Here is a 24,893-nt window from a genome sequence, read left to right on the forward strand (position 1 = left end):
ATGTTAACCTTGTTCAGGGCTCAGCAATAGGGTGAACGATAGGTTGCTGTCTGATTTACAGCACTGCGCCACATCGAAATAACAACTATGGATCTTTGTTAATATGTATTAATGAGATCCAAAGATACCTCCCGCCGGGCTGCACCCTTCCTAAAGATGCGCTGATCTGGGATGACAGAAAACCAGCGCCCGTTTTTGAAATTTGATTTATTCATTTTAAACTGCTGCTTCTCTCGAAATTTTGGAGCTGAACAAAGAAAATGTGAGCTGCTGAGGGAACATCCAGTGTTTGAATAAATGATTTCCCTGGTTAACCTGGAGTGTGGCATGTAGTCAGTTTGAGAGGTGTGTCCTATTGGGACACGTTATAGTCAGTGAAACATGAACAATTATATGTTTCTGTGTTTAATAAGGTTTCGTTAAAGAAAAGGCATTTCCTTTGTTAGGAAGTAGCTGCCCATTTGGATCTGAACGTCCTATTTGTTCAGCGCCATGAATACCAACTTGCTTGTAACGTCTCTTGTTATACAGCTCGGACAGATCCTGGTAGAGTTCATTTGTAACTTCATATCCGACCGGTTTTTGTTTTGGTTGTTGTAATGGTGGGCGAATAAAAGAAAAGATTAATGGACGTGAGTCCACTTAAAAGCAATCCTCTCGTGAACAAATAGTGTCTCTCTAAACCATCCCCTCGGTTTGATTTATAGCGATCATGCAGGTTATATGCCATCGGTTTTGTTTTGGCACATATTTCCAAAACCAAATTTCGCAGCCCATGTGCCCAATCTTAAATCCATCGCGACAAGTGCTTCCGGTGTTTTTTATTAAAGCAGCTGGTATTCGATTGTTTAAATCAATGTAGGCACTAAACACAATGCCGCTGTCCTCCTGCATACAAAACGCTCCATACATAAAAAAGCGCGACAAGTTTACTGCGTGCAATCTACTTAAATCTCGATAAACACCGTGATATAAATAACAACTATGTTCTAACTATTATCCCGTTTAAATGCCGTTTGAACTTGCACAAACTTCTTCAAAATGAATGTGAGTCTCTTTGTTGTTGTTTAAAAAAATACAAGGTTAAAAATCACACAACACCAGGTTATCGTCCAACAGGTTTAATTGGAAGCACACTAGCTTTCGGAGCGTCGCTCCTTCATCTGGTTTAACTTTGTGCACCCCAGTCCAACACCGGCACTTCCAAATCACAAAAAAATACAGTCACTGTCAGACGGTTGTTGTGAAACGCTGTACTATTCGGAATGGATACGGGAAAATTCGGCGGTTAATCATTTTCATCCTCCTGTCATTTCTCTTTAGTTCATGGCCGTTAGCCTTCGGGAAAAAAAAAACTCGCGTATAGAAGTAGAAAATCGGGTGAAATGTTTTAAGAATAACCGTGACACCACAGTAGGGAGACTGAACGTTCCGACACACTCTATTAATAAATAATATATTATCCGTGTACGTATTATAACAGATAGCTGTTTTAAATGTGTCCTTACCTGCTGATACATTTGCGTGTATCGTGGCACTCCCCACCATTCTAAATCGGAACATTGTCTTATTGGTGTGTGTGTGGAGGGGGTGGGGGGGGGCCTAGGTGGGGGGTTGGCCTGGTGTTGGGAGTGGGGGTCGGAGGGGGGATTTCTTTAGTTTCCCTTCTCTGTTTATCTTAGGATGTATTAAGTTGTGGTCCGCCAGCGGGGTATTGCATCATGGAAAAAAAATGGCTTGAGTCTCGATTTCTCCATTTAAAGACAAAAGCTGGGTGTCTGTACTAACAGTCTGGAGTGGGAGTGCTGGAAAGAGAGTGGAAGCTTTAATCTAAACAAGATATTGTTGATGGCGAGCGGATGGGGATTATCAAGCTGTCTTCTGCCGGAGTCTCAGTAGCATCCAAGCATTTGGCACTGGCGCCGGGTTGTGTGACAGGTGTAGCGTTTCTCTTTGTTTTGCTGCTCTTCTCTCTGAGCCAGGTAAAGCATGCATACATGTAAATGCCGTAGGGATGGCTGAAAAGACGAGGAATCTACCTTGTTCTGATCAAGAGACGATTTGCCACAACCCTCAGCAGTGGATGAGAAATCAAACAGAAACGCAGTTAACGGTATCTTGAGCCTTACTATTTTATTCACATTTTTTAAAAAAAGATAACGCGTCTATTGTTTAGCTGCTAGATTATATACACACAAAAAAAGTACAATGTAAAATTGGGAAATAGCATCCGTTAGCATTCAGAATGAACGTTTCATTTAATAAGTGTGGGTGCCTAGAATGAGTCAAGGCGAAATGCAGTTAATTTATCTGAATATATTCCCCTATATTATAAGATTCTTGTGTGAATACTGATACTGAGTGGGCATGAGGCAACTAGATTAAAGGTAAAAAAAATGGAATTATAAACTACTTGAAATTGTATAGTTTCTCGTCACTTTTTTTTAGAAATGTTTCACATCTGCAAGTGACTTTCCTTGTGTCAGATCATAAAATGTAATTCTGACTAACTTTAGTAGATCGGACTCTGCGAGACGAGTGCACATCTACAAGTATATACAATAAATATAACCTTAAAAACGAGATTCTTTCTCCATGTATGAACCCTGACGCCCTTAACGTGGACACATGGCGCTAGGTCCAGAGAAACAATGCTATAGCGAGGGTTACTTGGTGAGCTTGCTATTTACAAACACGCAGAGATGAACGTTAATGACGTTTTTTAGAAAGAGAGGGAGTGAGAATCGCCGTCTCGATTTGGGGAGAGGTTGTGAGGAGTGGGGGAAGGGGAGGAGGCTGCAGACGATCAGGGAGCGACCTAAGTGCCTTGAGTTGCTACACAACCAAACAAAAGGCGCACGGGCAGAATTCGGAAGTTTACGAAAACGGAATAAGAGCCTTTCCCTCGCGGTTTAGAACTTGACAGCCAGTTATATTCGCGTGACAACGAGAAACGCAGTCATTTTCTCAGCAAAAACCGCCCTGTGATTTATGACTCTTTGACGATTACGAGGCAAGGCCAACACTTGTTTATACAGCCTGAAAAGAGGATGGTGGGGGGTGCGGGATGGGGAGAAAAAGTAAAATCTATTAAAGGCCCCGGATGCTCAATTATCCGTAGAATAAACAACCAGTATTTTAAACATCTTCAGTCATGCTGTTTGGACAGCTGAGTTGAAGGGGAGTAGGGCTGGCAAGTTTATGGAAAGGGATTGCCTTCCATGGGCTTTCAGAGAGAGAGAGAGACCCCTTTAACGCCGCGAAAATTGAATCAGCCAATTTGCTATTTACTGTCCCGCTGTTCCTTACACACCTGGGTGCAAATTGTAAAGATGATACTTAGTACGTCCTGCCAGATTTAGTCGACGTGGGACCTTTCTCTACTGTACAAATAGTTGCATTTTCTGCATCCTTCCTCGCTTAGCATCCTACCAGGGAGTCTGATAATAGAAAGACAGGAAAAGAATGAAACTATTTAGCGCTTAAATGTAATCGTAGTTGACCTGTAAGTAGACTCCATAGCCTCCTGATCCTTAACGTTTTGGTCAGCGCAAGTTATCAATCACATTTATTTGAATTAACAATGTGTTGGGGGTGTTTTAAGCCTCTACCACACTGGGCCGGTAGCATTTTTAAAACATTTTTCTCCTCAAAGGCCAGGCACCAATTTCAGACAACGCCCGTTAATCATGAGCTTCTAACAAACATCGGAGATTCAAATGGAAGTTATTAGTCACTGTGTTTGAAGATCTGGAGTCAAAGCCCAGATGGAAATGTTTCAACCTGAACCCATCAGTCCATATCGTTGCCCTTGAATCTTCGGGTGGACAAATGTATATCACTGTAGCATTTAAATGCACCAGAAACAGAGCGCGCGTTGCTATTAAGTCAGCAGGAAGCTGGAGAATTTGTGCAAAGTGCAGTAGAATTAAAGTAGGCCTCCGGAAGCCCATTACCGTGGTTCCAGTAAACACACCAAAGTTGCCTTTTCTCTGACGGCTATTCCTCCACTAACCTATTAAGGACGGATATAAATTTAGCAGGCTGACTGGGCGCACTTGGCGATTGTGTTATCTGCAGCTCTCGCTATCTTTTAGTTTTGAAAGGGATGTTTAAAGGTCGCTTAACTGCTTCTCTCTTTAACTCCCGTCCCTCTCCAATATCTGGAGGGTCTCGGTAATCTCCGACCATTCGACAGTTGCTGCAGAGCGGAAAGTCAGCGCCCCGATAGTGTCAGATCATATCGGCCGACACCGCCGGCTCTGTTTGCTGTCGGAATTTTAATTGGGAAAGATGGGTGCCTTTCACTTGATAAGGTATTAATAAACCAGAGATGATAGACCTTTAAAGACAAGTACAGACAATAGAGATTGTACAATAATGATACACTCTTAGCAGTTTGCTCTCCTGTTTGGTGAATTGCAAAACAGCAATAATTTATTTTGGGGAAAGGGTTATATACATGGTACATTATAATCATAATTTTGAATGAACTCAAATATCACATTCAAATATTGGATATTTTTTGTTTCGAACTTTGCGTTAAAATTTGACGCCCATTTTGACAGCAACCTGATTAACTGTTCATTCTAACGGAGAAACAGAGACAGAACGATGTAAGTTATTGCGTGTGAACATTGCTACTACACACGAACAATTATATCGGACAAATTTCGTTTGCATCAGTAGAACGAATGGATGCAAAATATTCAGTATGTTTAAATTTGAAATGCGTGGTTAAATTAGTTAACCTGATAACAACATGTCAGCAAATTAACATACTAGTTTCAAATTAATGCCGGAATTTTATATTTACAATGCTTCGGAAATGGAAATAATCATCAGGTGAATTCGTGCAGTCAAAAAAGCGGTGTTGTAAAAATATAGTTGTGTGTTGCAAAGGAGCGTTAACCTCCTGTATGTGTAAATACGGATGAGTTGCAGGCTTCATTGAGAAATAATAGAAGTTCACTGAAACAGCACATAGCGATGGGCTGAATGGTCGCTGGCTTCTTCATCTGTAAGGATTGGTTCTCTCTATTTCATCCTCTGTTTACATCTCTGACAAAATTTGAAATGATATTAATTTCTTCTTGTAGCTCTGGAGCAGATTCCACCGTACTCAGAATCAAACCTCGCCTTTATTTCCAAAACAGTGGATGTTCAATAGACGTCGGGAAATGACTCCTGTACAAAATTACAAAAGTAATGTTTTAAATGTGTTTGTAACTTGCACGTCTGACAGCGAAACTGCCAACCGTCATTTTAATAATTCAATTACCTGCCAATTTAAAGGGAGATCTGAGAAAGAGATATAGGTTGTTGAAATATAATTTTTCCTCTGAAATTAATAGGAAACTCCAGCCATCCCTCTTCAGAAAGTCATGATTAAATCATATTTCTTGTTTGATATGAGAGTTTAACTAGGTTCGCTTCATTCAAATGATTGCTTTCAATTCTCTCCTTTGTAAGTAAGTGATCGAAGAACCATGTAACAACATAAATTTCTCTCTGATGTCCTGCCATGTGCTCTGTTATGTTTTTACAAGTAGGCGATGCAAAATTGTATGACGAATGAAACACTTTTTCATCACTTCTTTAAACGATATGCCAAAAAAAATGCAGCGATGAACATCCGCTAGATATCCTTTCCTCTTCAGTTTCAAACCATCAGTTTAATTTCACTTTGTTGAGTATTAACTAAAGCTTTAGGAGGTAAATTGAGTGAACAAAACTTCACTCGTGCGTTATCGATATTCAACTGGGAGGGACCGCGAGGCAAGTTCACTCTTGCTTTTTTGGGAATGTGCCCAAAACATGAAGTTCTAAGCTCCTGGTTCTGTTTAAGCGCTGGGAACTAGGGAAGCAGAGGCACAACGTGAGACCATGTCCGTTCACTGTCACTTCTGAAGAATTCTGGATTGGAAACGTTAATTTCGTTTCTCTCTACGCAAATGCTGCCAGACTTGCTGAGCTTATCCCGTAAATTATGTTTTTGTTTCACTCTCTGTGCCTGGCGAGTTTGTAGTCGACGCAAGGCAGACGATGCAATTCACATCTCATTTAAAAAACAAATCACAAGCGAAAGCAGTTAGAGTAAAAACCGGAGGTGATGAATAACGGAATTGGCATAAAAAGAATTCATTTTTTGGATTTAATTATTGGCGAAATGAAAATTATTGAGTGAATTATTGATTCAATCATATCTTTAATCATATTTCCCCATTTTTTGTTCCTTGAAATATCCGTCTCTATAATCTCTCGTTTCTCCCGATTGCAAAAAAATTCCAATTGCGTTGTCTGAGATCCGCAAGACTTTTAAGAATCGCTAATAACAGGAATGCATCAATTCTCAGATTTTCCCTCCAGATTTAACGCAGTATTGCAGTCTTCAGTTGAGAAGTAATTAGTTACGTTGTGTTAATTGGCCTAAAGAGAAACCCCTTGATCAAATTAATTTCACTGAGCGCCAGTTTAGTGAAATCATTCATTTCGGAGGTAACACGTAGCGCGTTCGTTTTCGCACCAAGGGTATGAATCAGATTTCATACATCTCGTTTCGGCCATGAAGCGAACAGATAATTTGTTTTAAAACAGCAGTTCAATAAATTCGCATTTAAATATTTCTTTACAAAATCGAAAAACCAGGAGTTGGGTAATGAGCCCTCGAATCGCCAGCTACATCTGATTTCAACTCACTTGAAACTTAAAGGAAAGTGAGATGCAGAGGCCCCAAATGTAAACCGAAGAGAGAAAAATATAGGGGCGTCTGGAGATTTGCTTCGGAGTTTAGGTGAGGCGTGGGCAATTCGACAATTTAAAATTAGATGAGTTTATTTGCTCAACAGACCAGCATGATTCCCCCCTCCCCCAGAATAAATTCAGCTTCTGTTTTATTTTAATTTAGACATTCATGTTGCTTCTTGCGTCTTCATTGATGAAAGTTAAATGTAATGAGAGGGAGAGCAATGCAATTGTAACCAGCGCGGAACACAATTATTTCTGATATTTCGTATGTTTACCGGCACTTTTCAAAACTCGAAGTTCCTGCAGAGATAACGCTAATCCCGAGTTTTCAAGGGTTGTAGAATATAAGCAGTTCTATGAAGCTTGATGGTGGTTGTTATGAATGAAGTGGAAAGAGCGTGTTATATTATCGGTGTTTTAAGTGACACTTCCTTTCTTCTATTTGATAAACAAGACTTTTACTGATCTGTGATAGCGCTGTAACTGCACTTACCTAATGACGAAGTTCCCCAAATATTAGTTTTTTTGTAAATCTTTACCAATCTCAGTTAAACCACCTTTGTCAGTGTTAAACCCCCTCCCCCCGCCCCAGAACTGAAGATAGAAAATGCCTGTAACTCACAGGTGGGGCAATAAAAGACTTCTCGCCAGCATACCTCCGATATCAGCAGACTCTCTCCCAATATTATTGGCTTGAATGCAATCGTATAACAAAACTGCAATTTCCAACGTACTCTTCATGTATCCATTTCCTTATAGCATCGAGAAAGTGCTGTGAGCACCCTGTACAGCTGCATTCGACATTTCATCGATACCTCCTACATTCCAATAAATTAAACGGCAGATTGGATTCCTTTCGTGGTGCAGCAATCAGGAGGAAATACCGAGAGGCGGAAAAATAAAATTGAAGGGGACTAATTTTCCCAAGTTAATTGCGCAAGTTCTTTCATTCTGACAAGTGCGCGTGTCACTTTTTACAGAGTGAAGCGTTTTGCTAAATTGCCCATTTTGCGGGGGGAGGATTTAATTCCGCATAAAATTCTATATACAGGGTCTTTGTATTACTGTCTCTTGTATCAATGTCCAATTTATCGCCGTCCATTGTATCGCTGTCGATGTATTGCTGTCCATTTTATTCCTGCTCACTCGTACTCTATAACGTTCTGAACTACTTAACTCACAAGAGGTCTAATGATCAAAACTAGGCCTATAGGCGTAAGTGTGCTTACAGAAATGACCAACTCATATACTTCTTGCTTATTTCTAGATTCGATGAAGGATTTTTAAATATACAAAAAGATCTACACTGACCAACAATGAGGAAAATAACATTGCCTCTATTCAATTCTATTGCATGGTTTCTGATATAGTACAATGTTGATATGTGTAGATTCAGAGCAAAATGGGGGTTTCTATATTGTTATAGTGTCATCTGCAACCACTTGCTACATTGAATTGATTATTATGCTTCACAATGATAGTTTTTATTATTATAATGCATTCTGAAGATACATTATCATTGAAGAAACCATAATCTCTTAACTGGAGGAGTGGAGTAATATGTGACCTCAAGAGAAAACCAAACAGATTTTTTTACATCTTCGATCTTTTCTCTATATAAAAAATAATCACACGTGTCTCTGAGATTATCTTACTGTATTCACAGCTAATAATTGTTTCGCACTATACTCAATTGCTGGCCTGTAAAGTTTAGCTGGTATATGTGCAGTTAGTACACCAGATAATTGTAGGAATGAGGATGAATTAAAGGATTTCAAAAATGCAATTGCGACTATCACCAAGTGCAGGGATACATCTATGCCGACTTTGGGTGTGCTAAAGTATATAAGTTGGATTTCTTTTAAAATTTAAGTTCCTTTTCTTTAAAATAAAACTGCAGCCAACATCACATAACGTCAATCGTATTCAAAGACGAAAAATATTTCTGCGTTATGAAGGACTCGAAACGTTGTGTCTTTCTCCACAGATGCTGCTAGATCTACTGAGTTTCTCCAGCGATTGCCGTTGTTATGTGGAAACGAGGTGTGCTCAAAATTTATAATGATTTATATTCCCTTTTCTTTAAAAAGAAACATGGCCAACATCTTGCAATATTAATCAAACAAAGCAATGGATTAAAAAAACGTATCGCAGCAAATACTTAAACAATTGGAATGCTATCTGCATTGATTCATCCTTCATATCAATCATATTAAAGCAAAGACTGAAAAACAATATTATTTGGAATTTCTTTATACATCAATTCAACCCTCGCAGCAATAATATCAACGTATAGCCTGAAAAAAAAATTCTTTCTGCATTAAGAAACAGGAGTAGGTCATTCAGCCGCTCAATCCTGTTCTGCTCTTCAATGAGATTTTGGCTGCTCTGTGGCCTAACTCCATATACCTGCCTTTGGCTCGTATCCGGTTAACAAAATAATGTCTATCTCAGATCCATATACATCACATTGATCATATCAAAGCAAAGACTAAAAGTTAATAAATTGGAATTCGTTTTTGCATTAATTCATCCCTCACACTAATCGTATCAAAGCAACAACTAAAAGTTCTGAAGGTTTACTGGACTCGAAACGTTAACTCTGCTTTCTCTCCACAGATGCTGTCAGATCTGCTGATTTTCTTCAGCAATTTATGTTTTTTTAATTATTCAGACCTTCAGCACCCACAGTTCTTTGTTTTGGAATTGCTTTCTCGATTAATTCGCGCCTCACGCGAATTATCAAAGCAATTTTTAAAAAAAAATTTGAATATTATCTGCATTAATCCATCCTTCATATCAATCGTTTTAAATCAAAGACTGTAAAACAATATCATTTGGTATTCCTTTATACATTAATTCACCCCTCACATCATTCGTAGCAACGCAGATCTAAAATAGAGTTTCTTTCTGCATTAATTTACCCCTCATGTTGATCGTATCACCTCAAGGTCTAAAGAAAATACATAATTTGGAATTACTTTCTGTATTAATTCACTCTTCGAAACAATCGTACCAAAGGAAAGGCTAAAGATTTGGTTTTGGGTTGCCTTATGCGTTAGTTCACCTCTCACATCAATCGTATCAAAGCAAAGTCTACAAATATGTATAATTCTGAATTTCTTTCTGCCCTAATTGCGCCCCTGACTCTGACACAGAGCAGCTTCAGTTTCTGGCGGGCACGCGCCCACCTCCTGTAGCCAAGGGCACGCGCCCACCTCCAATGGCCAGGGGCTCGGGACCGCGCGCCAGCGGCGGCACGTGACACGCGGCCAGCCAATGGATGCTTTCCCCCTTCCTGCTCCGCCCATCCCACCGGCCTTATTTGAATCTCGGGTGCCTGGGAGCCAATGACGCGTGTGGGGCCCGCCCCGAGCCCCTCCGTTGTGACGTCACCCGCATCCCCCTGGGGTGGCCGAGCAGCAACAAAACTGCACTCGGAGTCTCGGCAGTTTGCAAGCTATTGGTTGCAGCAAAAAGAAATCCCACCTAATCCACTTTAGTTGCATGTCAGTTTTACAAGAGAGGGAGGGAAAAATAATCGTGCAATTAAAGGGAGCTTGAATTCTTTTTTTCGGTTGCAATTTAGGTGGGGGAAGGAAAGCCTGCTGGATTTTCTCTTTCTTTTCTTGGCAAAAGAGAGATTAAACTGGCGGGTTTATAACTAATTCCCTACGCATCTTGCTCGATGATGCTTCCAAGCCCGGTCACGTCGACGCCATTCTCGGTCAAAGATATTCTGAATCTGGAGCAACAATCGCGCCAGCAAGTGGCCCATCACTTGCAGCAGGATTTATCGTCTCAGTTCCAGCCGCCGCCGCCGCCGCCTTCGTGCATGCACGCTGCCGGGGAGGCCTCCAGCTTTTCGGATGGGGAGGAGAAAATTCCCTTTTTGAACTCTCTGTCAGTACAAGACAGTCAGGGGGACCCGAGCCTTTCCCCAGAGCTTTACGTTCACGCAGGACTGAGAAGCCCGTGTGAAACCAAATTAGATGAGGAGATCCTACGAGATGAGGTCAAGAGTAAGTACCTAATAGTCCAGATTTTATTAAGAGATGAGCCGGAGGTAAAACATTGCAAAAATCTGCTGCATTGAAATGTAACTATGTTAAAATCTTAAAATGTTTTGCAAAGCCGGCGTTGTTCGTTGTTTCGGTCATATTTTTGAAATTGAAACAAAAACAGAAATTCCTGGAGAATCTTTTGTATTGATTTTGCGAACGTCTTATTCAGGTCCTTAACATTGCACCCTCGGATAATTCCTATAAAGCGAAAGGAACGCTACAGCATTGAAAAAATACCTTTAAAATTAATTTTCGACGGATCCGGGGATAAAATGAGTTCTCCAGGTCCCGAAAGTTTTTTTTTTCAATGTGCAATTTAACACTGTAGAATGAAGGGTTCTTACACCAAAAACACGAGAACCACATTTTAATTCACAAACCCAAGTATAGTTACCCAGTCCCTGAACATTTTGAACAATTATCCCCGGGTCTCTAAATCAACTATTCCGCTGTAAATTGTTCTCATTCCCTTTAGTGTAATCCCAATGTTTAGGTTGTTTTGCAGTCTGCAGTGTGTTCGTACTTCTTTGTTAATATGATTGAACTGTTCAAAAGAACTCCACAACCATGTATCCTATTTAAGGCCTCCGGATAAGGTGAGTACTGACAACCTGAGCAAAAGAGTTGCTAATCAAGGTGGATTAAAAAAAATTAAATCATATTGTGCTTGGTCTGTGCTTGCCTGGTTTCATGCATCTCAAACAAGTCCTGTTAAAAAAATATTTTGCCGAATTCGTTCGTAAAACCGGGGCATTTTAATAGGATTATTTTAAAAATTGACAAATGGTGACCCGTGTATGAGACAAGACAGATCTTGAAACCAGGTACTGATTGGTGCAAATGTTGAAAGTTTCTGTGAATTTACACACATAGCGCTACTATTTACTTTTTCAGTAAACTAAGTCAGCGCCTCGTATTATTGTGGGATTAAACAGCACGATAAAATACATGATATTTCGCCTTTAATTTAAATATAATTTAATATAAGAATTGGGCTGCAAAAGGCTAAATTTGCAAATATTGTTACAATTGCCTCTGCCCGGTTTACTATCAACTCGAAAGAAGCATTCACACCAATGCACCGGATATCGTTAATTGCTCAGAGTTATTCACATTTCGGTTATGGCTGGAAATTGCCTGCCTTGTTGCAAACTGTGTCACTAATGGATCGGCATTGTTTCTGCAGAAAGCTATTCCCTAAAGAAGTGCTCAGAGAGCGAGAACGTTAAAGCAGAGGATGGTGAACGGCCGAAACAAAAGCAGAGAAGGAAACCCCGTGTGCTTTTCTCACAGGCCCAGGTGTTTGAACTGGAGAGGAGGTTTAAGCAGCAGAGATACCTATCTGCCCCTGAGAGAGAGCACCTGGCCAACACTCTTAAACTGACCTCCACCCAGGTCAAGATCTGGTTCCAGAACAGGCGCTACAAGTGCAAACGACAACGCCAGGACAAATCTTTGGAGATCGCGGGCCACCATCACCCACCCCCGCCCAGACGGGTGGCGGTGCCCGTGCTGGTGCGGGACGGCAAGCCATGCATAGCAGGATCCCAGAGTTACACCAGCCCTTACAGCGTCGGCGCAAACGCTTACGCCTACAACGGCTACCCCGGCTCTTACGGCAGCTACGGCGGCGCCCCGGCCTACAACGCTAACTATAGCTGCACCTACACAAGCATCCCGTCGCTGCCGCCTTCCACGGCGTCCAACGCCTTCATGAACGTGGACCTCAGTAATGTGAACGGCGCTGTACAGACGCAGTCTCACCCAGGATCCTCTGTGCCCGCATGCCAAGGGACTCTGCAGGGCATCCGCGCCTGGTAAAGTACCATGAGAGACCAGAACTGTTGGCTGCCTTCACTTGCTCTGAACTATTTTTTAAGTGTAGGTCATTTGACAAATCAAGGAAAGCTTATTTTGAAGGAAAAAAAACACTAATGATTCCCTTCCAAGACAATCCCGATTCATTTCAGATCCCTTTGGATGCTCTCCGACAAATATTGCCCTATGTTTTGTACATTCTCTGTTAAGCCATGTGATTTCACACCCTGTCGTTCGATTTATAGTGTCCGACAGGGAATGGAGCACAGATCACCCTCCGGATTCTGCTGTTCAGAATTGTGTAGTTCGGCAGTAATCCCCAAAAAGAGCCATTATGAAGAGCAGCAGAGAGAGAGAGAGAGAAAAGGGAGAAAAGAGACACCGTCATATCTCGACTGTATGTATGGGATTTTTTTTAACAGAAGCGGAAAAGAGTGTTTCACATATTTCAGGAATCCTCATAATTCTAAGAGAAAGACGGTTGGAGAAAAGACTATAGATAATTAACACAATACAAGCTCAGAAAAGCGTCGGAGATACCAGCGGATTAGACTGCTCCTGATTGTAGTCACTTTCTCTCTCTCTCTCTCTGCCTCTCTCTCTCCTCCCAGACCCGTTGACTAACTTTCTCTGTATTCTATAGACGATTTCCAGCATCCACAGTATGTTGCATTTTCGTTCTGCTACAAACGTTCTGTTGGCTCATTCTGGGTGACGGGGCTCAAGTTTCTAAGGGTAGCAATTCCTCCCTCTCCCGAGCTGCCTTGAGAAGGCGGTGGCCTAGTCTTTATGAACTGAAGCCGTTTGACTAAAATAAGCCACTTCAGAGGGCAGCTAAGAGTCAATGCTGCTATGGGAGTTGAGTCAACTTGTGACCAGGTAAAGTGCAACACAAAACCATATAAATATATTTTAACGAATCTTCATGGGTCAGTTTTGCTAAAACCAATCCCTTTTTAAAAAAATAATGCTATTATTTCTACATGCTGTAAACTAAGTTCAAATTTTCAAACCACAATGAGGTGGGGTGGCGGTATTATTAATGTAACTGCCAAGCTACCCCTCCCCAATATTAGTATTAGTTCGAACTGACCCTTCCACCGTGGAATTCCGTTTTTGAAATCCCACTTGGAAAATCAGGGATTTGCCTCAAACATCTTCCATCTGAAATCTACGTTTAATTTAAATATTTGACAGCACCGCGAAAGCAAAGATTCCACTAGCTGTGAGCTAGAACTCTTTTTTTAGGTGGGGCAGGAAATAAACAAACATAAATAGAACTTTGGCCAAAAAAATCTCTCATGTACATACCGAGTAATCCTCAGAAGCTCTCACTCTAATTTGTACCATAATGGCGAGTGTTAACATTTCAGTGGCGTGTATAAAGTTATGTATATAGCAAAGCTTATTGTTCGTGAAGGATTCCCCTCCCCCGTCCCCAGCTTGTATAATACTCTGCTGTTCAAAAAAAAACTGCTGAAATACACTAAGTGGAGTTAACAAAAAAAAGAATAAATGTTGAGGTGCAATATGTTCATAATTGAGTCCCTCGTGTACTTGTCCCTGTTTTACTTGTTTGGAATGTATTATTTTCGATGGGTACAGTGATTGCTGAGATATTAGCAAAATACTGTCACTCTTTAAAGAAAATGCGTTTTGATTAATAATGCATTTTTGAATATAGTTGTATTAGATAACTAGTAGAACATCAAACTTTCCCAGTCAAAACGTAACTCAACTTGAAACATTTGTGTCTAAAGTACTGGGGGTGGAGAAAAAAAGTAACTGGCAAGTTATTCCCAATTACAATGCATGGAGTTGCAGGTTATTAGAGGCCATGCTGTTCGGATGTGTTGAATTTTAATCGTTTTGAAATGAGACGACAGGTTAGGAATAAAATGTGTTTCACCAGGCCAAAAGCCGTTGCCTTAAATTTCTGAACAAATAGCAGTAACATCAAACATGTTCCAGTGACGTTAAGTGTCAGTTTTGATTGGAAGGTGAGAATGAACGTTTGGAGTAATAAAAAGAGTAATTTTGTTTCAGAAAGCGAGAGAGAGAAATCACCCCCACGAAACGTAATTCTATCTATATATAAAACACAGTAATGAAATTATTCAAACGCTGTGTTAAACCGCCCAAAAAGCTGCTTTTGTGAGACCGTGTCCTTTGCTCAATTGCCTCGTACAGAGAGGTGGAAAGGCCAGCGCCTGCCACACTCGACATGAATTGTTCATGTGCCAAGCGCCGTGAAAGAGAAAGTTATTATATAGAAAAAACCTTTTGAGAGGTGTGATTAGAAGCACTAAGTACATTGAAAGAATGTCCGAGTTAGGCTCCGTGGTACCTACAATGGCTTTCATAAGTTTCGGGAACAAAAGATGGGGTGTCGGAGGTTTCGCACGTAGAGACAAAACCCTAAAGACCCAAGATTGACATTTGTAAATATGCCCCCATTTAATAGGCTGATTAATAGAACCAAGCCCAAATTCTGTTTGCTTTTTTCTCGCCCCAATCCCGCCTCTCCATCTTAACGTTTTTTTTTGTCCGTGGTGAAAGGCGCTTGATTAGGGACAGGGAGGGAGAACTTGCAGTCTGAAGGGCCAGCGAACATAGGATTCAGCAGGAGGCAGCCTGGCCAAAGTAGGCTTATTATTCTTGCAAATTTAGCAACCTGTGCTGGCATATTTCACATGGTTGTAAGTTTTTTTTTGAAGCACAGTTACATTAGAGGGAGGCAGAGAAGTGAGAGGGACCAACCACTACAATAGGTGAATAATGTTTACAGAGTATGATAAATTGACACTGTGCGTAAATATAGCACAGTCTTTATTTTTATTCAACCCATTGTGCAGGGCTTGCGTTATTGAATCCAACCTCTGAGGGAGGGGAGAGAATTCCTGTTGTCTCAGATTCTATCGCGTGCAGTTAATGAAATAAAATTGAAGGCGATAGTGAGGAAGTGGGGACTTGTTATATCCTCGTAAACCGCTTGTAATGCCTCACAGACATGGCTCTTAAATCACAATTATCCAGGGCTTTGCAACGCGGTAAAGTTGCTGGTACTTACAAATCCCGTCAAGATAAACTGTTTTTTTTAGACTGAAGATGGTATCCGCAGAATTATGTTAGGAAATGATCTAAGTTTTATATATTTGATTTAAAAGCTCATGTTCCTAATAAAATTAGTCCTTTAAAAAAATCGCAGTAGGTTTCAAGCGCGCAGAGGCGATTTATTTTCCCACGGGAAGTTATGCAACAGACAGAATTTGTGAATGTAAGTCTCTTTCTTAGAGACACCCTCGCGCACAGGGTACACATTCTACGCTCTTACACAACGAGCGATATCGCACACACTGCAATACACAAATGCAGAAATATAGTAACGTCCTCCATTACTGTCACACATTCACATGAAAATGGAAGTTTGTAAGAGCACTCATTCGTATACCTGTACACGTGATGATTATAGGCACAGGCACATGTATACACATAAATACACGCAAGTAAACATATACATTGAAAGAGGAGAAGGAGCAGGCCATTCAGCCCTTCGAATCCGTCCGACCATTCAGTATGACATTGGCTGATCCTCTATTTCAATGCCATATTCCTGCGCTCTCCCCATCCCACTTGTCACCTTTATCCTCTAGAAAGCAGTCTAGCTCGTGCTTGAATGCATGCAGTGATGTGACCTCCACAGCCTTCTGTGGTACAGGGTTCCACAGGAACCCCGCCCTCAGACTGAAGAAATGATTCCAGATCACGGTCCAAAGTGATCTCCCCCATAAACGGTGTCCAGTGGAAACCTCACCCCTGCATCCAGTCTGTCAGCCTGTTAGAATGTTATATGTTTCTGTGAGATCCCCTCTCGTTCTTCCAAACTCCGGTGAATACAGGCCCAATCGACACAAACTCAGCACAAATTTCCATCCCCAGGAACCAATCAGGTTTACCTTCACTGTATTGCCTCAATGGCAAGGATATCTTATGGCAAAGTACAAGTTACACGCGAGAAATACGGTCGATGGTACCAAATACAGCCTGATATCTGCTTCTCAAAACACAAGTTAAATCTGACAGACCAATGCTAAGACTGGGGTAAAATGAGCGTTCAAGCTCATTAATCTCCCTATGTTTCTTAATTGTTTCTTATTGTAGATCTATTTACAGCACATGGCCTGCAGCAGTTCAAGAAGGAAGCTCACCACCACCTTCTCAAGGGCAACTATGGACGGGGCAATAAATGCTCGGCCAACCAATAACATCTCAACACCCTGCACCTCGCTCTGAACTGTTTTGTACGACTGGGAGTAAAAACCTCTCTCTAGTTGCTAGGCAGAGCCGCTGAACTAAATTCTTGTGAAATATTCCAATCTGGGGAGGATTACCTTGACAATCCCATTTCCGATGGAATCTGGGAAAATGTCTAAGGATTCACCTTTTAAGATTTACCTGGGTGTTTGGGTTGTGACTACAGACAGGCGACTGTGGCCTCTTCAAACTGTTGGCGATTACAATCATATAGGAGTCACTCCCGCCGTACACATTCAACATAAACATGATGGCAGTGCGAGTTAGTCTGGTCTTCCGGCCCGTTTTGAAAGGCTGTCCCGTATTTCTGTAATTCGGGTCCCCTTATCTTGTTGTTAATGTGTTTGCAGTCGGTTTGTTTACAGAGGACACTTCGACCGATAATCCTTCAGAGATAAGGCGGCTGTATTGCTTGTGATTGTGGGCGAGCGAGTCTAATGGACAGATAATTAGCAGCAAACAAAGGGAAGGGTTTTCAACCGTGTGTACCCAGCGAACAAGGCCACTTTCCCGGCTGCTCCACTACCGGTGGAACTTACCTGTGGCACCGAGGGGGAGGGAGAAAGACTCGGCAAAGAATCAAAGCAAATACAAGCGGCGACAGAGTGGCGTTGTCCGCGGACCCACTTTAGCAGTGGAGCTGATGAGTGTTTGTAATAGGGGTTTCAGATTCGTATCAGTTCAGATTGAACTAACGCCGTGCAATGCAATCTTTCACTTCTGTTGCAAAATAAGAATTATCCACCATTTGAATACTCAAGGCTAGCAAGATGTTAACATCAACTAGGCACATCCGTCGACTTTGTGAAGGGACCAGATTAAAGTATCATATTCTATGTGGTAACATTATTAAATGTAGGAAGATCAGTGTAATACTAGGGTGGGTTGTCTGCCATGTCAAACATTTCTGTGTCTGTTTTTTTTACGTTGAGATCTGCTTATTTAACTTATTAATTGTCTGTTTAATTAACCAAATGCAAAGCGAACCACTGCATTCTCACTGCTTCAAAGTATGTAACAATCCCACTTTTCCCCGGCCCCACAGCCAACCATCCCCCATGCACACATCCACACATACACCCACCCACCCACCCACACACACACCCGCACACCCACCCACCCATATACACGCACACATATATACACACACATACCCATATACACACACACACCCACACATACGCGCACACACCAACCCACCTACACACGCATACGCATCCACCCACCCACAGACACACACACCCATACACACACATACCCCGCACTCCCCTCCCACACATACCAACCGACCCACACACACATATACGCACTCACACACACATACCCCACACTCCCCTCCCACACACACAAACCGACCCACACACACATATACGCACCCACCCACACACACGCACATCCACGCACACACATACCCCATGCACGCACCCACCCACCCACACACACACACACACACACATTTCAGTCTCCAATAGGGATCGGTTCCGGGCAAATATAGGTCTCTGGGAGTTGGGTAAGAGAGAAAAAAGACAGCGTCACTCCAATTAAATGATGCCACAATTCATATCGAGACTGGAAGATTCTGTTGTATATTTTAAAGTAGGCAAAATGTTGGAACTGGGCAACCCCAGGGAAATATTATCATTCATCATTGAGATCGAATCTATCGTATGGGTTAATGCTTTCAGATTCACATTTTGCCTTCAGCGATTAACCCATAGCCATTTCGACGGAGGGGTCTAGGAGTGAAGCAGCGGTTTAGAAGAGCGCTGAATATCAACGGGCTCGGACTGATTCCACTGGCAAGCGCTTAACTTGAGGATAATTGGCCAAAGAATGAGAGGGAGAGATGGGCATTTTATTTTGCAGAGCGGGCTGTTGTCGTCTGGAATGCACTTTGCAGGGAGTCAATTTCTAAAGGGAACTGGAGGAACCCTTGTAAGGAACATATTCCCGGAGCCAGGGGAAAAGAGAAGGGAAACGGGACTAATTGGCCAGCTCAATCAAACAATCAGTTTAGCCCCGATGGGCTGAATAGCCGCCTTAGGCCACTGTGCGGTTCTGTGGTTCTCACTAATTATGGACAGAGAGAAACAGGGAAACGATTGTCGAGGTAAGTGGAAGGATGTGACATGCAGCCACCAACACAGCCCAACGTCTTTGAGGACGGCATAGTAACTGTGCATTGAGACAAGAACAGCAGAATGCACCGTCGGCTATAAACACCCCCTGAACCCCCATTTCTGACGGGATGCACAGCACTGTTAGAAACCTTTCAGAGCGCATATACTAGACATTCGAACACAAGAGCAAGATGAGAATATGACTGAGCGGTGTCTTGATCGAAATCACTTATGGCATCTTTTCAAGCACTAACGTTTCACAAAGAAGAGCAGCCTTATTTGGGATTGCAATTTGAACGGATTGGCCAGACGAAGATAATATACTTTTATTAAAGCAAATTTACCGTGGGCTCAGGGCAGTGTGTCACTCTTGAATACTTGTATGTTAAAAGTAAAGGAAGTTGCATGTAAATACTCCTGCATATCACCTGTATTGATGCATCCCTAACCAGCCATGCTCCCCCATCCCCCTTTGCAATATCGTTCAGTATTTCTTTGCACATCACAATCAGCCTCAATCTCCAACAACCAATAAAAATGTGTCCCAGAGTGCTGACCAGTGCAAACATCAGTCATATTGTGCCACTCAATCATTGCTTCCACATTTCTCTCTCGTTTGTTCTTCGTTTTTCAACCTTGCTCTCGGTTTCGCCATCTCATCCGGGTGCCGCGATAAGAACAGAAATTTAGATGGAGTACAGCAACATCATTCATCATTGATACCTAATCTTCTCCAAGAGCATTCCAATTCACACTGGCCCAGTAGACAGCAGTGTGTCCGCATGGAAACAGCACAAACCGGTGACATTTGGCAGATATAGGCAAAATGCCCTCTTCATAACACCTGAAAAACAATTAAATAGGCAGTGACTGAGCCTTCCTCTACCGTGAGCCTAAAATATGATGCCACGCAAAACTCACTTCGTTTGGCCAATTAAAAAAAATCAGAAATGACCAGACGTTTCCTGCCTACTCTCACTCGCACACACGTACAAAAACAGTATCCATATTCACACAGAAATACGGACGTAACTGCATTGCTATCGATCACCCCGTGTGTATGTGATGACACATACTCTTATTTATACGCATGGCTGCATTTGTATATGTGTTTGTGGGCGTGTGCAAATATACGTGGGTCTAGGTGAGTGCATGTTTGTATATGCGTGCATGTACACGTGCTACTGTGGACTTATGTAAGTGTGTGTATATCTTAATGTGTATTTACGCATGCATATCTTGTCTATCATACATGTCTTAATGCGTACGTGTGAGCGTGCATAAGTATGTGTGTATCTGCATCTGCCTGTGAATTTGTCAATGTATGCGCATATATGTATGCGAACCTGTATGTAAATGTCTGTAAATATGACGGTAGAGTATATGTATAAATATACTGTATGCATATGTCTATATACATGGATATGCAATGTGCATGTGAAGTTTGTGTGCATATTTGGGTGTTTGTATATATGTGTGTGTGGATGTTTGCCCATGTGTGAGCCTGTGTGTGTATATGTGTGTGTGTGTGGATGTTTGCCCATGTGTGAGCCTGTGTGTGTATATATGTATGTGTGGATGTTTGCCCATGTGTGAGCCTGTGTGTGTATATGTGTGTGTGTGGATGTTTGCCCATGTGTGAGCCTGTGTGTGTATATGTGTGTGTGTGTATGTTTGCCCATGTGTGAGCCTGTGTGTGTATATGTGTATGTGTGTATGTTTGCCCATGTATGAGCCTGTGTGTGTATATGTGTGTGGATGTTTGCCCATGTGTGAGCCTGTGTGTGTATATATGTGTGTGTGGATGTTTGTCCATGTGTGAGCCTGTGTGTGTATATGTGTGTGTGTGGATGTTTGCCCATGTGTGAGCCTGTGTGTGTATATGTGTGTGTGTGTATGTTTGCCCATGTGTGAGCCTGTGTGTGTATATGTGTGTGTGTGTATGTTTGCCCATGTATGAGCCTGTGTGTGTATATGTGTGTGGATGTTTGTCCATGTGTGAGCCTGTGTGTGTATGTAAGTGCGCGTGTGTTGAGAGTGGAGGTTCACCAGGTTCAAGAACAGTTTTCTTCCTGTTATCAGACTTCTGACTGGACCTCGCAAATTTTAATCTAGCGCTCAACATGCTTTTTGTACACCTTCTCTGCAGCCATAACATTGTACTTGTTGCCCTGTTCTATCACCCCAATGCACGTCTGATCTGCCTGTACTGCACGCAAAACAGAACTTTTCACTGTACTTAGGTATACATGATAATAATAAACGAAATCAAAACCAAATAGAATGGTTTTGTCTTGCTCTATTGCAGTCTCTTATATCTCTCTGTGAACGGATCATAGTAGGCCCTAACTCTGGGTCATATTTCAGAGCATAGCCGCTCACCTTTTTATACCACTGTATGGAAGATGATACAGTAGACATTTTTGCATGCTCTCTACAGCTGCGCACAAAAATCACACCACCAAATTATAGTTTTCCTTTCACTCGCGGTGAATTATCAAACAATTCCTAATCATTTCTTTGTTATCGAGATGCACTGAACTGTAATCAGTAATTAGGTCTGTCTGCAAACTGTTATGGGCTGGAAAGCGGCTTGCTGTCGATGACAGCGCAAGATGGAAATTTTCCAGCGTTAGAGGGGAGGCTGGAAAATGTCAGTTGCCATGGTAATAAAACTGACCCCGCAAACACACCCCCACACACACGCAGAAAAAAAGCAGCTGTAAAACATATCGTCTCAATGGTTCTCAGAAAGAGCAGAAACAATTAGAGGGATACGACAAGTCCACATTCTGGATGTAGCTATAACCCTCCCTCTCCCCCTCCCTCTCTCACACTCCGATTAGTGTGTGTGTGTGTGTGTGTGTGTGTTTGGGGGGGGGGAGGGGGGAACTGTGGGGGAGGGGGGAATTCATGCTTACATTCTTAGCACATTTGATCAGATTAGCCCCGTTTCCCAACGTCCCGACCCGTTTCTGGGCCATTGTCACGCCCCGGCGAAACCTTTTTGTTCATCGCTGTCTAGGGTCACCGGGTCAGTGAGGAGGGCTGGCGGTCCGGTTCCAGCCCAGCTAACTGCGTTCCTGTGGCAAGGGAGCGAGCCACTGACCTTCAGTTACATTGCCAGGTTTAGCTGCTGTTTGCGTTCTGGGTAATGCGGTGGTTCTGTGTTTAAATAATCCCACTGCTTGCAGCTGCAAACACGAAACGCCTGTTGACCAGGGCCCAGAAAACCGATCTGTCAGAAATCTCATCCACTCAGTTATTAGCTTCTCCCTCGTTCTGTGATTAATCACCCTCTGTATCTTCTCTATGTCATCTATCTCCGCCTGTTTTTTTTCTCTCTCTCCTGTCTATTGTTCTCTACTCATTTCCAATCCCTTGTCTTTCTTAAACACAAATGGAGAAACTCAGCGGTTTTGGCAGCAACTGTGGAGAGAAAGCAGGGTTAACGTTTCCAAAGGTATTCTGAAGAAGGGTCACTGGACCCGAAATGTTAACTCTGTTTCTCTCCCTCCACAGGTGTTGCCAGACCTGCTGAGTTCCTCCAGCAGTTTCTGTTTTTATTTCAGATTCCCAGAAACCGCAGTTCTTTGGTTTTTATCTCTTTGTTTTAACTGACGGTCCCTCGAGCCAGATCTTTGGATGTGTACAGTTCTCACCCTCTCCCACACCTCCCCAACTCCGCCGCCTCTCTGGGCAATTTTTGTGTGGGTATATTTAGAGTTTTGCATTTGTCTTTCTGCTTGTATCTGGCCGTCCCAGTGCGCCTGTCCGTTTCTGTGTGCATTGAGTACCCCTTTCATGTTACAAGTCTGTCCCTCACTCCTGTCTTTGAAAGACGTCCTTTCTCCCCATCTCTGCTGCTTTCTCCCAAACCTCCTCAAATTCCGAATTTTAAGACTGTTTTTTCATGTTGAATTTAGAATTTAAAAAGTTGCAACGAATTATCGTTTCCTTCCTTTCATTTTAAACTTGAAAATGAGAAAGTGTCTGACCTTTTAGGATTTGGCTCGACCACCACCACTTTAGACAAGATTTGTATCTTTTGTTTAATTGTGCAACACTAAATATGTTCTCAGTTATGCAAGCCTGGGGTGAAGGTGTGGGACAGCTGAAAGTACATTTAATCCAACCACTGTCAAAACTTGATCCATCTTTTTTTTAAAAAAATGTACTCCATGTGCCTTTCCAACAAGAAACTTAGCAGATTTCAAAGGTTTGGTTATGAGTTTGTCATTTTGTAAATCTTCTCTGAACTTTCTGTCCTGCAAAATCTCGAAAGACGACTTAATGTTTGGTTAACGTGCACTTCAAAGAGGGATGAATTCACTCGGAAAATGATGAGAACTAAATCGTTTTACATCAAACCGAACGGCAGCTCATCATCTGCAAACGTTCAAATCCTATGGATTTTCATTTTAGAAATAAGTTATCCTCTTTCCTCTGGTCATACAAATGCATCACTTTTAATTTGCAATAATTTTGCTTCGCCTTACTTTAAAAAAAAACCCGAAACCTGATTAATAAATCTATATTTAAAAATGCAAGCAATTCACCAGATCACGATCACTTTAGTCTAGATTAGAGTGGTGCTGGAAAAGCACAGCAGGTCAGGCAGCATCCGAGGCGCAGGATGCTGCCTGACCTGCTGTGTTTTTCCAGCACCACTCTAATCTAGACTCGGGGTTTCAGCATCTGCAGTCCTTGTTTTTACCATGATTACTTTCGATCCACTCAGTCGCTGTTCTTTGTAATACCGCTAGATGGCGGTCTTTCCTAATATATGGAGTAAACGATAAACGCATGTTTGTTACGTGCGAATGTAATAAAGCACTCTATCTTAATAAAGGATACCACATTAAAACGTACATACCACAAATACATCTTCAAACTGTTCGCTTCTAAATAAAGGTTCATTGCAGGTATCGCAACGCTGGGTCAAAAGATTGTGGGGTTGGAGTCCCATTCCAGAGATTGAAGACCCTCAGGGAGGTTGACACGCCTTTTGCTGGCACTGTCTTTCAGAGGAGAAAGTAAAGTGGGGCCCGGCCTTCTCAGGTAGACATGAAAAGATCCCATAGGAATCTTCAAAGGATGGTAGGCTGACCAGCATTCATTCTACCTCCACCACCCCCAAGCCCCAGGCGAAACCATCAAAACTAACAACGCAAACGCGAAAGATTGTAGATTCTGGAAATCTGAAGTTTAAAATAGACAAAGGTAGAAAATGCTCAGCAGTGCAGATAGGTTCTGTCCGGTCAACGCTCCCCGATAGTGGGGTAGAGGCAGGCTCAATCGAGAAATATTGGAAAGGGAATTAGACAGATATCTGAAATGGACCATAAGCAAACAACGCTGGAAAAGCTCAGCAGATCTCGCTTTTAAAGCTAAGGTAGAAAAATAAAGAAATTAAGGGACATGTGAAAACGCAGGTAAGTGGAGCTGAGTTCACGAAAAGATCAGCCATGATCTTATTGAATGGTGGAGCAGGCTGGAAGGGCCGAACGGCCTACTCCTGCTCCTAGTGCTTATGTTTTTATGTACCCTCTTTTGCAGCAGTTCTGAAGAAGTCTCTTTAGGAAGAAATGTAAACTCCGCTTTCTCTCCACTTATACTGCCAGACCTGCTGAGTTTTTCCAGTAATTTCAGCTTTTGTTTCTGATTTCCAGCATCTGCAGGTTTTGAAATGTGAAATGTGCAGGGTTACAGCTAAGAAGGCGAGGGATTGGCACAAGATGAATTGTTCTTTGGGAGTATCAAGTAGACAAGATGGACCGAAAGGCTACCATGTACACCATAACAGATCTGCGACCCAGTGATTTGTCTG

At 42.1% G+C, this 24,893-nt stretch overlaps 1 protein-coding gene across 5 annotated transcripts; it reads left to right on the forward strand.

Moving 5' to 3' along the window:
- The first annotated feature begins 1,700 nt into the window (after nucleotides 1-1,700).
- nkx2.3 (NK2 homeobox 3) lies at nucleotides 1,701-14,169 on the forward strand. Of its 5 annotated transcripts, none has more exons than XM_072557122.1 (3): nucleotides 1,701-2,113; nucleotides 8,015-10,769; nucleotides 11,998-14,169. In XM_072557122.1, the coding sequence occupies exons 2-3, from the start codon at nucleotides 10,436-10,438 to the stop codon at nucleotides 12,630-12,632; spliced, it is 969 nt and encodes a 322-aa protein (XP_072413223.1). In that variant the 5' UTR covers nucleotides 1,701-2,113; nucleotides 8,015-10,435; the 3' UTR covers nucleotides 12,633-14,169. The 5 variants fall into 5 exon arrangements, with proteins under 5 accessions (XP_072413223.1, XP_072413225.1, XP_072413222.1 ...); XM_072557124.1 differs by having other exon boundaries at nucleotides 10,337-10,769; XM_072557121.1 differs by lacking the exon at nucleotides 1,701-2,113 and adding an exon at nucleotides 3,141-4,616.
- The last annotated feature ends 10,724 nt before the right edge of the window (nucleotides 14,170-24,893 follow it).

This window comes from Chiloscyllium punctatum, chromosome 38, assembly GCF_047496795.1.
Source record: "Chiloscyllium punctatum isolate Juve2018m chromosome 38, sChiPun1.3, whole genome shotgun sequence".
NCBI lineage: Eukaryota > Metazoa > Chordata > Chondrichthyes > Orectolobiformes > Hemiscylliidae > Chiloscyllium > Chiloscyllium punctatum.

Excerpts from the sequence above, each read along its gene's own strand:
- nkx2.3 (XM_072557122.1), top strand. The coding sequence starts at position 10,436 with ATGATGCTTCCAAGCCCGGTCACGTCGACGCCATTCTCGGTCAAAGAT. Across the intron at positions 10,770-11,997 it reads CCTACGAGATGAGGTCAAGA|AAAGCTATTCCCTAAAGAAG; the intron begins GTAAGTACCTAA and ends TTGTTTCTGCAG.